Source organism: Magallana gigas, chromosome 8 (genome assembly GCF_963853765.1).
Source record: "Magallana gigas chromosome 8, xbMagGiga1.1, whole genome shotgun sequence".
In the NCBI taxonomy this organism is placed as follows: domain Eukaryota; kingdom Metazoa; phylum Mollusca; class Bivalvia; order Ostreida; family Ostreidae; genus Magallana; species Magallana gigas.
Window position 1 is genome coordinate 23,020,691 of NC_088860.1, and position 17,376 is coordinate 23,038,066.

At 32.3% G+C, this 17,376-nt stretch overlaps 2 protein-coding genes across 2 annotated transcripts in view; one reads left to right on the forward strand and one right to left on the reverse strand.

The window, feature by feature from the left end:
• LOC105320912 (uncharacterized) overlaps positions 1-17,376 on the reverse strand; it is a 33,655-nt gene that overhangs the window by 11,394 nt on the left and 4,885 nt on the right. The gene's annotated exons all lie outside the window — the stretch shown is intronic.
• LOC136270898 (neuronal acetylcholine receptor subunit alpha-6-like) lies at positions 4,748-6,412 on the forward strand. The gene is made up of 2 exons (XM_066069816.1): positions 4,748-5,053; positions 5,291-6,412. The coding sequence occupies exons 1-2, from the start codon at positions 4,748-4,750 to the stop codon at positions 6,206-6,208; spliced, it is 1,224 nt and encodes a 407-aa protein (XP_065925888.1). The 3' UTR covers positions 6,209-6,412.

Below are 17,376 nucleotides of genomic sequence, written 5' to 3' on the forward strand. Positions count from 1 at the left end.
ACCCCAAACTTCGACTTCACATTAATAAACAATTGTTCTGCAACTTTAAATAATTTAAAAGCTTGCCAATATAAGAAACAAAAACTTTTACTTACTTTTTCCATTTAAACTCCTCTCTCGATTTTCACGAGTATGAGACTGGTCTCGTTAACATCCCGATATATACGAAGCTTTGACTTTCTCGGGTTTTTTCATTCTTTCGTGAATATAAAAACCAGAAAGGTTCCGATTATGCTAATAAGGCTGTGAGGTGTGTGGTCGATATATACATGCACCTCAATCAATCGACCCATGCAAAGAAACTAGTAAGGTAATGCGTTTTAGAGCAGCATTAAAGAGTCTCCAGTTGTTTAACAGTTGGCAACGTATTCATAATGTTTTGTCATGCACCATATCTAAAACTACTTTCATTGTCTTTGTCAGTTTTTAATTGATTATCAAATAATTCTGAATAAATATGATAGATTTGGAAACACAAGAGTGTCTTAAAATGTAAACTTTTAACCCCTACCTTTCTAGCGGTGGGAGCATGAAGACATCAAACAAAAATTACTTCATACGGATTTTATCTTTGCAATTTTTTTGAGTAGCCTAATGTTAAAAGGGTAATAAGTGTACTTTCAAGGTAAACATTCATCCTTGAAAAGAATTAGCTGGACAGAAACAACTATAACCAAAATGTCTTCTTATTTTTAGTTTCCACATCTTTTAACCATAAACTCCTATGTTTATTCAAGTGTACAGTACGTTAGCATACATTAGCAATCGATTTATAAAAAGAGGATTGTTATTAAAGACGACGATAACAAAGGACAAACAAGTAAAAGCCCAAATCACACTTACTAAAAAAGTAATTGCATAAATGAACACTGTGTTTGTAAAAAGTATGCAAATACATTCGGTTTTAAATAATTATAAAACCTACAAACCTACAATTTTCTGAGAAAAGTAACGCTATGCTAAGCGTTCCTATCAATCATAATCAATACACACACAGCTCAAAATAAGACGTTAAGTAAAAAGTTTAACTTTGAAGGACAATTTAATTCTTTATTCTAAAATAATTATGTTAAACTGCATGTTTTCATTCATATGAGAATCTCATCTAAAAGTAAGAGTGAAAATAGTTCTCTTAGTGAGTAGCGTTTATACGACGTAATATTATATTGTTCAATCCAGTGTTGACAGTGCTAATTCTAAGCAATTAAAATTAATCGCCACATGAGTATTAACACCAAAACTAATGGAGAATTGGACAAAATTTCAAAACAAACCATCTTGATAATGCAGTATAAATTATTATGATTATGTCTCTGAATTTTGAAGAATAATTTTACTTTCTACGTTTTACTTTTGACTTAACATCTCGTATCGATTCTATAATGCAGCAAAAAGCACACTTTTTAAATGACAAGTGCACTACCATGTGCAATTCTTGTTAGATTTATATATCATTGATATAGGATATTTCATCAAAATATTGTTTATGCTTGCTACCATGAGTTGTCCCTCTGTTAAATTTGAATTAATGACCTACTGGCCTTGTTTTGCATTATATCCTGTATAATTTCAGTGACAAGACAAAAATGTCGATGTTCTTATAAATGAAAATAGTTAAAACCGTACTAAGAAAAGACAGAAAACCAGAAAACAAAACCATAAAAAGACCTGTGAAAAAGCTATTACCAAAAATAAAAGAATTTAGTTAATTAAATGTCTGACCAGGGTTAACTTATTAAACCTGGATTTATTGATCGCCTAAATATATACACGAGCTTAATGTCTGATTTAAAAGTTAGAAGATTATATTAAGATTAAATGCATAACAGATGTACTAAAAGATACCGTTCTCCATGAATAGTGTATTGAATATTCTCGATATTTTTGGGCCTGTGTCAAGTCAAACAATTTAATTAGCGTTAAAACAATTCAATTAGCAGCTCCTTTATAAAATCCTTCAAATCTATTCATTTTGTTACGCAAAGTTCTTTATGGAAGAGCGGCAAGCAAGCATTTAATTCACATTCACAAAGTATTAAAAGGGGCATGGTCACGATTTTGGTCAAATTCGTTTTTTATGTTTTTTTTAAAATGCTTTAGAAATACATTTCTAATGATCATATAAAATTTGAGAGTCAATCGTAGTGTTGTAAGCAAGATACAGGGCTCACAATTCTTTGTTATGTAAAGAACGCGGGGGTGTTAAGGAAGCATATGGGCAATTTAACGTCTTATTTTGACTGTTATATTGAAAATCGTGAAATCAAATAACTATTTTGAACAATATCAAAAACTTAGTATTTTCCTTTAAAATAGATGTCAGTGCAATAAAATCGGGTTGTACATTACTGCCACATTGGTGCATTATCACGTGACAACTATAAATAGCTTACGAATATTCCTTAGGGGCCTAACACAAAATGTGATAGAACAACACTACCCCGCGGTTTCCAAAATAAAATAAACATACCAAGTGAAGGCAAAACATCTCAGTTTAATCAAAACCGCTGCTAGAATTCTATGTTCTTAATTAAATAGCTATTCATCCGGCTAGCGTAAAACCTTTCCAACTTTTATAAAGTTTGCACGGAAAACGGTGTGTTGCATCAAAACAACACAAAACATGGGTTTCTAGCACTTTTCGATTTAAGAATTGATCAAACTAACGATATGTATAAAATTTCAAGTTCAATATATACGGGGTAGTGTTGTTCTAGTCGGATTTTTATATCGTAAACAACAACAGAGGAAAGCCTGGCCGAGAAATAGAAGCAAATTTACATACCTTTTAGGGATGGTTGATAAAACTTACATCTCTCATAGTATTCTTATGTTCAATTCTCAATAAATCACACAACAATACTTTATTAGAGTTCTTAGATTAGTTATATTTTGAATATGTTTACAGTGCTTTCCGATCAAATTCACACGACATTCAACTTTCAGTCATGACATCATCAATGTGTAAATCTACGTAATACAAACTTATTTCTGAAAAAAATTGTCTTCAGTATTTTTATTTGTGTTTGGTTTACGTTTTGTTGCTTAGATATTTGAGTACGTACATAATAACTTAGATTTGTGATTTCACGGAATAACATGTAACTCAGATTCCATATGCTACCTTAACCCTCTGACTGCGGCAGGGACATATATGTCCTTTTGCCGCTGGCTGCGAGAGGGACATATATGTCCTTCACGACGTCATGAACGTAAAGTCACTTCTCCCTTTCATTTTGAATGAATTTTATATCAATTTTACTCCATTTTTAGACGGTGGCTATAAATAGCCACGGTCTATTGCTACCGTCCAGACCGGAAGAGTATTTCTCACAGGGACCCTGGCGGATAAGGAACGATAACTCTGTTAGGTATGCAATGTTACAGACAATGTTTTATCTATGTGTCGATTTCAGTATGAGAACTTATTTTTATCTTATCAGATATTTTAAGCATTATAGCTGCTAATTATTTTGTACATATGTTTAAATAATTTATGAAATTGTTTTTTATTTAAAATTGGCCGTTACCCTGTCTGCTTACGCGGTATCGATAATTTATGCACCAACTGCCAGTTGTGACGTTAAACTCTGTATCAGGGCTGCATAAACTATATCACTGCGATAATTTGCTAAGAGATCTCACAATAATCGCTTCTTGTTTTTTATGATGTAAACAATTGTCAGAAACACACTATTTAAACAGGTTTGCCATTTCATATTTCAGCAATTTTTCAACGCATTAATTTTAGTTGAGGCAGAATATTTATTTTGTTGTAGCTTATTCCAAAGAATTCACAACAGATACTGACAATGAATATTTCATAAATTACATTTTATTGAACTTCAACCGATCAGTGGCACACTTTCTTCTACAAGTGTGCATGTGTTTTCAAACATACAAAAAACTTGAAATTTACGATACATATGTGTTTAATTTTGGACTGACCTGTGATTTACATGAACCTTATTTTGTAACCCACTCAGTCTGTAGGAACATTAATTTTATTACAGGAACCTCAATATTCATCAGACAATATTTACTACTGAATTTGACGCTTTACTTACTGCTGACTTTCTCTCAAACACGCTAATCGGTCGACCTCGGATTGTAAAATTCACGTGCAAATCGAGTCGCCATTTTACAATTTTACATATATAAACAAACCACATTTTACGATGTTTCAAAGATTTTCAGTTCAGATTTTCTTCAAGCAAATAAGGGATTGAAGACATATGCTGTAAAACGTCTTATGGATTTCACGGCGTGTCAGCTCGTGTATCTCTAATTAAAAAACTTCTATGACGTCACCCATTGTATTTTGTCAACGTTTATTTTCACTACTCAATCAACAGTGGTTGGATATATAAATATCCAACTGATGGGCAGTTGGATATTTTTAATATCCAATCGCCCGTCAGTTGGATATTCAAATATCCAACAGTGCATAAAACAAATAAAAATGACAAAATGTTAAAACATGTATTTCCAACATAATCCAAATTTATAGAATCTTGTCATCCGTAAATGTATATCCGATAAGCCACAAATGAAATTTCAGCAGAAATATCTCCTTTTCTTAATTTTAATAGATTTGGGATCACATATAAATCACTTCCATAAACACTTTTAGACTTCCTCTTTGAACCTTAAACCATATCACTCCCTTTCCTTAGTTTTAACAATATAGGGAATATTGTCGCACTTTGACTTCATTAGACTCCTATAAAAATTTCTTTTTAAAACTATGGCTGCAGTTTCAACTGTCCTTGCTGTGTGTTTTTTCGGAGGGGTCAATAGCCAGACACCAGTGCAAGTTAAGAGTCTTGTAGACAATCTTCTATCTAACTACGACAAGCGAATTCGTCCGGTGGAGGACCAGGCTCTTTCTGTGACTCTAGACGTGAGTTTTAGCCTAATCAGCATTATAGGGGTGGATGAAGTAAACGAAAAACTGGAGACGTCCGGTCATTTGACCATACTATGGATAGACTCCCTTCTTAGATGGGATCCGGCCAGTAAAAACGGTATTTCCACGATATTTCTGCCTCAGGTTTGTAAAGCTCAATAAATTTTTTACTTAACATAAAATTTTACTATTTACAAATAAGTAGGCATTATGTACCATTGATGACACAAAGTGCATATTTTAACAGTTATCTGTAACATGTACATTACAAACGATAAGAATCCGTTTTATTAGGAAAATATTAAATAATTTGTAAAATACACCACTTAGCAATTGCAGTTTTTAATTATTTTGATCTTATCAAATGGGAAATAATTTTAGAACGACATTTGGAAACCAGACATAGTGCTGGGAAATGGTATAAGAAAATTTGAAGAATTTGGTGGCAGTTTTTACAATGTTGAAGTTGACAATTTTGGTTTCGTTTTCTGGAAACCTTTCCAAGTCTTTGAAACACAATGTAGTATCGATACCACATACTTTCCCTACGACAGAGAAGTTTGTGAGATTGTCTTCGTGGTTTGGAGTTACACGATCGCCGAAGTTGAGATTTCAAGATCCGCGAATGGAATTAACCTGAACGAATACAAAGAAAGTGGCGTCTGGGAAATCACACGAACCGATGTTAAAATAAGCAAAAAGTCCTTTGAATCCAAGGTAACATTTTCAATTCACATCAAGAGGAAGCCCTTTTATTATGTATTCAACATCATCATTCCAATTCTTTTTCTGGGAATGCTCACCATTTTAGTTTTTGCTCTGCCCGTAGATGCCGGAGAAAAGATGTCATATGCAATGACCGTGTTTCTATCTTTCGCTGTCTTTCTGACCATTATCAACACTCTGCTTCCAGTAAGCTCGGAAACAACACCTGTTCTTAGCATATACCTTCTTATGCAGATGACGATGGGCTTTCTTGTTTTGTTCATCACAGCTTTACAAATACGCTTGCATCACCGAGACACGTCAGTTCCAATATCTAAACCCTTTCGGTTTATGGTTCGCCTCATGCATTACTTTCACTGCCGCAAATCTTGTAAAATATCCCCTGCGAAAAACAAGGACAGTGAAGAGAGAAATAACTTTGATTCAGTGGGGGAAACCTCTCAAGAGGAGGAAAACAGACCCGAATGGAAGGATGTAACGTCCGCAATCGATTTCCTGGCATTTTGGAGTTTCTTTCTTCTTTATCTGTGTCTGACCGTGTATCTGTTTGCAACAATCATCAGAGGAAGCTGAGGGGGAAAAGATGACAAAAGAAGTTTAAATACTAATATACATTTTTTGAATTAATATTTTCTCCACTTTATATCAATGAACTCTTTTGGACATTTGTATTTTGTTTATTGATTGGGAGTGCTAATAATAGATAAAAATATGGATTAACATATTATTTCTCAATTGATATTGTAATCAACAGACAAATGAAACACATTAATTTACTTATATGCTCAATGTACACGTAATTTATTTTAGATCGATCCATTATCAAATAAGAAATGTATGCTTCCTTCATTGCAATGTTTAGTTTAAAAAATAGCATAAAATTATTTGGAAGCTTTATAATAAGAATACAAGTATTCATGCATTTAGATTTTGAATGAACTGGTCGATATATACATGTACCTCAATCAATCGACCCATGCAAAGAAACTAGTAAGGTAATGCGTTTTAGAGCAGCATTAAAGAGTCTCCAGTTGTTTAACAGTTGGCAATGTATTCATAATGTTTTGTCATGCACCATATCTAAAACTACTTTCATTGTCTTTGTCAGTTTTTAATTGATTATCAAATAATTCTGAATAAATATGATAAATTTGGAAACACACGAGTGTCTTAAAATGTAAACTTTTAACCCCTACCTTTCTAGCGGTGGGAGCATGAAGACATCAAACAAAAATTACTTCATACGGATTTTATCTTTGCAATTCTTTTGAGTAGCCTAATGTTAAAAGGGTAATAAGTGTACTTTCAAGGTAAACATTCATCCTTGAAAAGAATTAGCTGGACAGAAACAACTATAACCAAAATGTCTTCTTATTTTTAGTTTCCACATCTTTTAACCATAAACTCCTATGTTTATTCAAGTGTACAGTACGTTAGCATACATTAGCAATCGATTTATAAAAAGAGGATTGTTATTAAAGACGACGATAACAAAGGACAAACAAGTAAAAGCACAAATCACACTTACTAAAAAAGTAATTGCATAAATGAACACTGTGTTTGTAAAAAGTATGCAAATACATTCGGTTTTAAATAATTATAAAACCTACAAACCTACAATTTTCTGAGAAAAGTAACGCTATGCTAAGCGTTCCTATCAATCATAATCAATACACACACAGCTCAAAATAAGACGTTAAGTAAAAAGTTTAACTTTGAAGGACAATTTAATTCTTTATTCTAAAATAATTATGTTAAACTGCATGTTTTCATTCATATGAGAATCTCATCTAAAAGTAAGAGTGAAAATAGTTCTCTTAGTGAGTAGCGTTTATATGACGTAATATTATCTTGTTCAATCCAGTGTTGACAGTGCTAATTCTAAGCAATTAAAATTAATCGCCACATGAGTATTAACACCAAAACTAATGGAGAATTGGACAAAATTACAAAACAAACCATCTTGATAATGCAGTATAAATTATTATAATTATGTCTCTGAATTTTGAAGAATAATTTTACTTTCTACGTTTTACTTTTGACTTAACATCTCGTATCGACTCTATAATGCAGCAAAAAGCACACTTTTTAAATGACAAGAGCACTACCATGTGCAATTCTTGTTAGATTTATATATCATTGATATAGGATATTTCATCAAAATATTGTTTATGCTTGCTACCATGAGTTGTCCCTCTGTTAAATTTGAATTAATGACCTACTGGCCTTGTTTTGCATTATATCCTGTATAATTTCAGTGACAAGACAAAAATGTCGATGTTCTTATAAATGAAAATAGTTAAACCCGTACTAAGAAAAGACAGAAAACCAGAAAACAAAACCATAAAAAGACCTGTGAAAAAGCTATTACCAAAAATAAAAGAATTTAGTTAATTAAATGTCTGACCAGGGTTAACTTATTAAACCTGGATTTATTGATCGCCTAAATATATACACGAGCTTAATGTCTGATTTAAAAGTTAGAAGATTATATTAAGATTAAATGCATAACAGATGTACTAAAAGATACCGTTCTCCATGAATAGTGTATTGAATATTCTCGATATTTTTGGGCCTGTGTCAGTTCAAACAATTTAATTAGCGTTCAAACAATTCAATTAGCAGCTCCTTTATAAAATCCTTCAAATCTATTCATTTTGTTACGCAAAGTTCTTTATGGAAGAGCGGCAAGCAAGCATTTAATTCACATTCACAAAGTATTAAAAGGGGCATGGTCACGATTTTGGTCAAATTCGTTTTTTATGTTTTTTTAAAATGCTTTAGAAATACATTTCTAATGATCATATAAAATTTGAGAGTCAATCGTAGTGTTGTAAGCAAGATACAGGGCTCACAATTCTTTGTTATGTAAAGAACGCGGGGGTGTTAAGGAAGCATATGGGCAATTTAACGTCTTATTTTGACTGTTATATTGAAAATCGTGAAATTAAATAACTATTTTGAATAATATCAAAAACTTAGTATTATCCTTTAAAATAGATGTCAGTGCAATAAAATCGGGTTGTACATTACTGCCACATTGGTGCATTATCACGTGACAACTATAAATAGCTTACGAATATTCCTTAGGGGCCTAACACAAAATGTAATAGAACAACACTACCCCGCGGTTTCCAAAATAAAATAAACATACCAAGTGAAGGCAAAACATCTCAGTTTAATCAAAACCGCTGCTAGAATTCTATGTTCTTAATTAAATAGCTATTCATCCGGCTAGCGTAAAACCTTTCCAACTTTTATAAAGTTTGCACGGAAAACGGTGTGTTGCATCAAAACAACACAAAACATGGGATTCTAGCACTTTTCGATTTAAGAATTGATCAAACTAACGATATGTATAAAATTTCAAGTTCAATATATACGGGTTAGTGTTGTTCTAGTCGGATTTTTATATCGTAAACAATAACAGAGGAAAGCCTGGCCGAGAAATAGAAGCAAATTTACATACCTTTTAGGGATGGTTGATAAAACTTACATCTCTCATAGTATTCTTATGTTCAATTCTCAATAAATCACACAACAATACTTTATTAGAGTTCTTATATTAGTTATATTTTGAATATGTTTACAGTGCTTTCCGATCAAATTCACACGACATTCAACTTTCAGTCATGACATCATCAATGTGTAAATCTACGTAATACAAACTTATTTCTGAAAAAAAATTGTCTTCAGTATTTTTATTTGTGTTTGGTCTACGTTTCGTTGCTTAGATATTTGAGTACGTACATAATAACTAAGATTTGTGATTTCACGGAATAACATGTAACTCAGATTCCATATGCTACCTTAACCCTCTGACTGCGGCAGGGACATATATGTCCTTTTGCCGCTGGCTGCGAGAGGGACATATATGTCCTTCACGACGTCATGAACGTAAAGTCACTTCTCCCTTTCATTTTGAATGAATTTTATATCAATTTTACTCCATTTTTAGACGGTGGCTATAAATAGCCACGGTCTATTGCTACCGTCCAGACAAGAGAGTATTTCTCACAGGGACCCCGGCGGATAAGGAACGATAACTCTGTTAGGTATGCAATGTTACAGACAATGTTTTATCTATGTGTCGATTTCAGTATGAGAACTTATTTTTATCTTATCAGATATTTTAAGCATTATAGCTGCTAATTATTTTGTACATATGTTTAAATAATTTATGAAATTGTTTTTTATTTAAAATTGGCCGTTACCCTGTCTGCTTACGCGGTATCGATAATTTATGCACCAACTGCCAGTTGTGACGTTAAACTCTGTATCAGGGCTGCATAAACTATATCACTGCGATAATTTGCTAAGAGATCTCACAATAATCGCTTCTTGTTTTTTATGATGTAAACAATTGTCAGAAACACACTATTTAAACAGGTTTGCCATTTCATATTTCAGCAATTTTTCAACGCATTAATTTTAGTTGAGGCAGAATATTTATTTTGTTGTAGCTTATTCCAAAGAATTCACAACAGATACTGACAATGAATATTTCATAAATTACATTTTATTGAACTTCAACCGATCAATGGCACACTTTCTTCTACAAGTGTGCATGTGTTTTCAAACATACAAAAAACTTGAAATTTACGATACAAATGTGTTTAATTTTGGACTGACCTGTGATTTACATGAACCTTATTTTGTAACCCACTCAGTCTGTAGGAACATTAATTTTATTACAGGAACCTCAATATTCATCAGACAATATTTACTACTGAATTTGACGCTTTACTTACTGCTGACTTTCTCTCAAACACGCTAATCGGTCGACCTCGGATTGTAAAATTCACGTGCAAATCGAGTCGCCATTTTACAATTTTACATATATAAACAAACCACATTTTACGATGTTTCAAAGATTTTCAGTTCAGATTTTCTTTAAGCAAATAAGGGATTGAAGACATATGCTGTAAAACGTCTTATGGATTTCACGGCGTGTCAGCTCGTGTATCTCTAATTAAAAAACTTCTATGACGTCACCCATTGTATTTTGTCAACGTTTATTTTCACTACTCAATCAACAGTGGTTGGATATATAAATATCCAACTGATGGGCAGTTGGATATTTTTAATATCCAACCGCCCGTCAGTTGGATATTCAAATATCCAACAGTGCATAAAACAAATAAAAATGACAAAATGTTAAAACATGTATTTCCAACATAAATCCAAATTTATAGAATCTTGTCATCCGTAAATGTATATCCGATAAGCCACAAATGAAATTTCAGCAGAAATATCTCCTTTTCTTAATTTAAATAGATTTGGGATCACATATAAATCACTTCCATAGACACTTTTAGACTTCCTCTTTGAACCTTAAACCATATCACTCCTTTTCCTTAGTTTTAACAATATAGGGAATATTGTCGCACTTTGACTTCATTAGACTCCTATAAAATTTTTCACAAATCATTTGTCTGTTAATTTTCGTCAACTTTCTGATTTGTCCTTTCTCCTTGCAAGTCTAAAATATCATTCAAACGGTATTCGTGTCTTTCCCGGTAGTTTAGACCTTTAGATCTATATACATTGAATGTATTTTGCGTTAAAAAATTCATCATCTACATTTAAGTCTCCTCAGTACAGCGGAATGGTTTACTATCACATGCCCACCTGTTCACTCGTCCATGAATAAAAGGTGTGTTTGGTTAGGCTATTGTGTATGGTACTATTGGAATCTCAAATTACCTTGATGCTTTTGTATTACAGCACAGTTGGATATATGAATGGGTCAATGCTTCTTGGAGGTTCAATGGGGGAATTGAACCTCGGAGGGAATGTTTTCTCTAAACTATTCAACACTATCTCGTTATTTATCCATTACATAATTTGCAGCAAACGCTAGCTTTTTGTGAGAAAAAACAATCTGTTCAACTCATGCAATATTCCATATACATTTATGGTACATTGTGAACGGTAATGTAAGATATAATAGTTTTGTTCACTAAACAGTTTCTGACGAATTTTTTCACAATAAATTGAATAACGCAGTTTGATTAGCGAAGTACAATCTCATTCTGTGACTTTAATCCATATGCACCCGTCGACGTCTCTGCTATTAGAGAACCTTTTCTTTGGTTTTGGGGGGATTTTTTCACTAGCAGATAACATTATTACACATGCACGTAAATATTGCCCCTTTTGTTCTCAAATATTTTTTATCTCGCGAGTACAACTCTATTATGAGCTTTCTTCGACATTTGTTTTCATAATAGGCAGGCCTAATATATAAATGCGCCAGTTTGTTGCGACTCGCAATCGAAATACACAACGGTCAGAAAGTGTCATCACTCAACGAAATGCTACATCAGCCATAGCGTATACATCCATGCTATATTTGCGATAAATAATGAAACATGAAGGCAAAAAAAGTGCTTCATAGATGACTGTAGTTTTCTGCTGGGCTACAGAACTATAGCTTTCCGGAAATATTGCTGGAATTTGCAAACCCTAGATAAAGTGTATATAGTACATGCAAAGAATAAAATGAAATTTATATACACAGCTGTACGGTCAGAAAAACATGCGTTCAACTTGGATTTTGTTTGTTTGGTTTTTTTGAAAACTAATTTTAAATAATTTATCAATATTTGTTGTAAGTTTACTAGAAGAGTTTAATGTAGCAAGTAAATTATGCGTGTTAAAGTGTACTGAGAAGCGATAAAATATACATGTGACTTTCCAAAATCCATTCAAATGATTTGAATGAATCTATAGCTAAATACAATTAATGATTAATGAAACTGCCGCGACTGAATATTGTGTGATATTTTTTTTCCAATTTTTATTCACTTTCGCTATGAGCAAATGAGAAGCGATAAAATATACATGTGACTTTCCCAGTTCCATTCAAATGATTTGAATGAATCTATAGCTAAATACAATTAATGATTAATGAAACTGCCGCGACTGAGTATTGTATGATATTTTTATTCAAATTTTTATTCACTTTCGCTGTGAGCAAATGAGAAGCGATAAAATATACATGTGGCTTTCCCAAATCCATTCAAATGATTTGAATGAATGTATAGCTAAATACAATTAATGATTAATGAAACTGCCGCGACTGAGTATTGTATGATATTTTTATTCAAATTTTTAGTCGATAAAAAAATATAAAATATTGATTGACTCTTCGGTTTCATGATGACGTGCATTCCAAAAGCAATACCAGTTTTATCAAACAGGTTCTTGTAAACCATTCTATTTTCTTTACACCTAAACGTATCAACTGACTATGAAGACAAAAGCAAGTTGATGGTCCACAAGACTGCAACTTTTTCCCCGTGAAGAAATTGACGGAAAATGCTGTCGAGAGGGACAATAAACATATTACATGTCTACCAAATAATTAGTAAAAACCTGATAAGTATTTTATCCATTTATTATATCCAATCCACACTTTTCAAAAGTTGTTCCCCTTTACGGGGTCAACCCAAAGGTCAAAAGGGAAAAAACCCAAAAATCCCCTTCTTTATACAATCAAATATTTGGGCGCACTGTTATGAAATCGCTTTTGATTTGATTTATTCATTCAATATGTGGTGGCAACCCACATCTTTAATGAGTCATTCTGGGGCAATCAAAATACAAACATGTAGTACATGTATTACCGAAAACGGAGTTTTAATGTCAACTGATATAGATACAAACACATAGATACAAACTTCTATACTACAAAGGCTACTGTGAAAAATCTATGGGTTTTCCCCAAAAGATGACGATAAAGAGAGACAACATTTGGATTTTCGTCAACAATAATTATCATACCTGTAATATGCCACTTTCAAACGGCGCCACCGTCTAACAGTACTTTCAGTACTTTGATTTGGTTTATCGTACCCCTTTATGTTTACATTTCAAGTAAAGAAAGGGATAAATAAAATTACTAGTTACACTAATTACTAATTACAGAAAAACTAAGTAAATTATCTTCATAAATTAAATTCAATTAAATAGAATATTTGATTCTCACATTTAACAATACATACCATTAGAAACAAACCACTTTACGATATTTTATGCCATAACAAAGATTTTTATTCCAAGTTATGTATCTTTTATGTTCAATAACCTCTTGGTCAAACACTAGAAATACAAAATATATTAATTTTATCATAGTTTTGGAAAGGAAAAATCACACGAACATTTTAAAAACATCAATATCATCAATATCAAATCATGAATATCCATTTGAGTTATATATTAAACTTGCTGATATCAAATTGAATTGTAAAGCACATTCATCTTTTTTTAAGGTCCAGCATTTTCAAAGAGTGTACATGTTGTTTTCAAATTTGCCATCGATATAACCTTCAGGAAATTCAAAAGTTTTACCAGCATTGTTAACAAGGATATCTATTCCCTCCGGAAATAATTTGTCTGCTTGTCTGCACAGTTCTAGCACCTGAGTAACATCTCGGAGCTTTGTACGTACTGAACCTTGTCAACAGCCCTACCCGACAAAGAAACAAAATAATGAATAAAAACTACAACATATCCAATCTAATTAGATTAAAAATAGATTTGTGATCTTGCTCCTGTGCAATATGCTATGTTAAGCGTAGAAGAGCGATGCTACAACTTTTAGATAGAGATGTCAATGTACCCAAGTCATACATATGTGCAAGTATACATCAGTATTTATCGACAAATAGGACATATAACACACTATATATCAGACCTACCAACCAAGCAGAAGAGTAATTAACATAATCCTACTTAACAAACAAATCACAAAGGCACTGACATAACCAGATATATTTAATGAATCTCATTTTAAGATTTCGGAACATACCAAAGAAAAATAAAAAGTATCTATATGAGTATTTTAAACTCAATCTTGCAAGAATAAAGGATCGATTTAATGTACATTGTTTATCATAAAGTACTCAGTATTGCCAAATCCAAACATAAAAAGCAATGTTATCAACCTTTTCTGTTATCTGATGACAGATATAAAATGCTATAATTCTAGAATAAGTGATTATTAGATATCATAAATATGATATTCAAATATTCAATATACGAAAATGAACACTTTTTAGCTAGCAATTAATGAAAATATCACGTTTTTAAAGACATTTTTGCCACAAAATGCTGAAGCATTTTTCGTTGCAAAGTAGGACAAAGTATTTTATGATTGACGCCTTTTCTTTTGTCGTTTTCGAACAACGCAGTATATTAAGGCAATTATAACGATATATGAGACCATCGTGCATACTCACGTGCTTTGGATATCCTTCAGGGCTTCCTGTGCATCATCAGGTGACCTTGAACCCGTCACCAAGACCGAACAACCCTTGGCTGCAAGGAGTTTAGCTGTGGACCGTCCTATCACACTTGTTGATCCTGTTGATGAGCTGTCTTACCAGCAACCTACATATCCACTGCGTGTTTCTGCAAAAATTAAGCAAATAAAAGTTAATCGGCGATGTTGTACATTTCTTATACGAACAACTAGTACGCTTTTGTCTGAAACTACAAGGTACACGGACCTGCGTCATACTCATATGAAGACAATTAGAGTTCATTGCAGGTTTCGAAGTGCAATACCAACAAACTTACGTCGGTTTAAAATGATACAATTATAGTTGAAAACATATAGATTGTATTGTCATATTTATATGGAATATGTCTGACTTACGTACGAAGATAACCGAAATTGCATTTAAAATGGCATACTAGTATCCTACCATATATATACCCAGGATTTTGCAAAGACATGACTCAGTACCATTTGAAAAGTGCTCTAAATGTCAAACCCTCAGAAACATTATACACTTTCAACTTAAAACCTTAGCTTGACTTCGTGAGATGATCTTTCAAGAGATGTTGCAATATTCATTTAATCTAATCTAATGTTTATAAATTCCAAATTGCGGTGACATAGACTAACACAAAGGTATTTTCCACTGAGAATATTTTGAATGGCATTTTAAACAAATCCGGAAAGAAAGAGGAATTATACAACTAAAAGTTGATTGGTAAATTTTCTACTGGCAATAATTTTTTTGAAAGACATCTGTCGACTAGAAATGTCATTCTGACTTATTTCCAGGCTTTCAAAAGAAGAATTTCTCTCAAAAAATCTTTGTAAAGTAATATGGAATATTCATTGTTTGCCATAGCTTTAAACTGCAAAGATTTGTTTTATATTCTATGTTTGAAAAATACAATGCGTTCGCTAAATGACAATTGAATTAAAAGATATAATGTTTAAATAACGTGAACCCCCCTCCCTCGCTATTTTTTAATTTTTGATCATGTACCTCGTGTAAGCACATATTATCTGAAACGTGAGGACACTTAAAGATTCGTTATATAACAGCTTTGCTCGATCATTTGTTTACATACCTTTCCATAGTTCTTGTATCAAGTCAATATAGCCAAATGAATAGATTTACAAATAAAGTAATAGATAAATAATTAGATACTGCATTCTAATTCATTCAAACGTTATGATAGTATCTTAGTTTCACAGTTTAACGTTCACAAAGTTACAAAGTTGAGGCACAGATAAGACAGGATAAGTGTGGTTGCAATATAGTAGAGGGCTTGGGACGGAAAATATTAACAGATTTGGAAAATGGCAAGTCAAAAAACAAAGAGTATTTCCCATATTGCTTGAAAATAGTTTGTCAGTATTACATTAATGATGCATCTTAATGATTTAACATACTAGTACAACTCGTGTAATTATTTACATTTGTATATTAGTACAACCAACAACATACTTCATCTAGGTCATTATATCTTATCAAATGTTTTGATGAGCGAGATGCTGCATGCATTATCTTAAAGTTCTGAAACTGATATAATCCTGCCTATATTCTTAGCATCATTTAAATAATCAATACTTTGATCATCTTTTATCGCATTAAATATTAAGCAAAGAAAATACTTGGATTTAAAATTAACTGTACACTCACCTGCGGTTTTCTTATCACTTTGAAATAGAAACCGGATGTTCATGCAGGTAGTCATAATCTAGAGTTGATCCCAAATAATGATCTCGAGTTGTGAGGAAAGGAAAATGCATTTTGGCCGTTTTATAAGACACATTGGTAACTCTTTTGTTTGTCATGATTCAACAGAAATTGAAATTTAAAAAAAGAGAGGTTGTAAATCTATGTGCTGGATGTTACAGAGAAACTTATATTTTCATAAGTGTATAAAATCTTGATACTTTAAGAAAACAGTGCTTAACTGAGAAGTTTGATACATGAATGTTTGCAATAGGCATCAACACGTCTGAGTGTGTGAGAATAATATAATGCACAACATATTTATAAATATTTCCTCAATCGTGCCTTTCTGGGACTAAAAATGTTACGAATTATTATTCTAAACATTTGTCAGTGCATGGAATAGTTTGGGGTTACATAACCAAACGACACACCTTGGAATAATATTTGATCAGACGAGAGTTTAAAGCAACGAATCAGATTGCTAAGCTTGTATTATCTTTGGCAAAATGTGACATCTTCGTCATAGACTAATTGACATTTTTTTTATTCTACCTGAAGATAGCTAAGTAATGGAATGAAAATATTAAAAGGGCTTTTTAGTTTCTGCTTACGTGCAATTCCAACCAATCAAGTATTCGTATGGTTCTTGTATGATGCCACACAAAGATAGTAAATTCTATTGGATTTTTCTAATCCTATTAATAATGTAAATATTCAAATATTCGATAATTGTTGGCCATTCGAAAATGAACT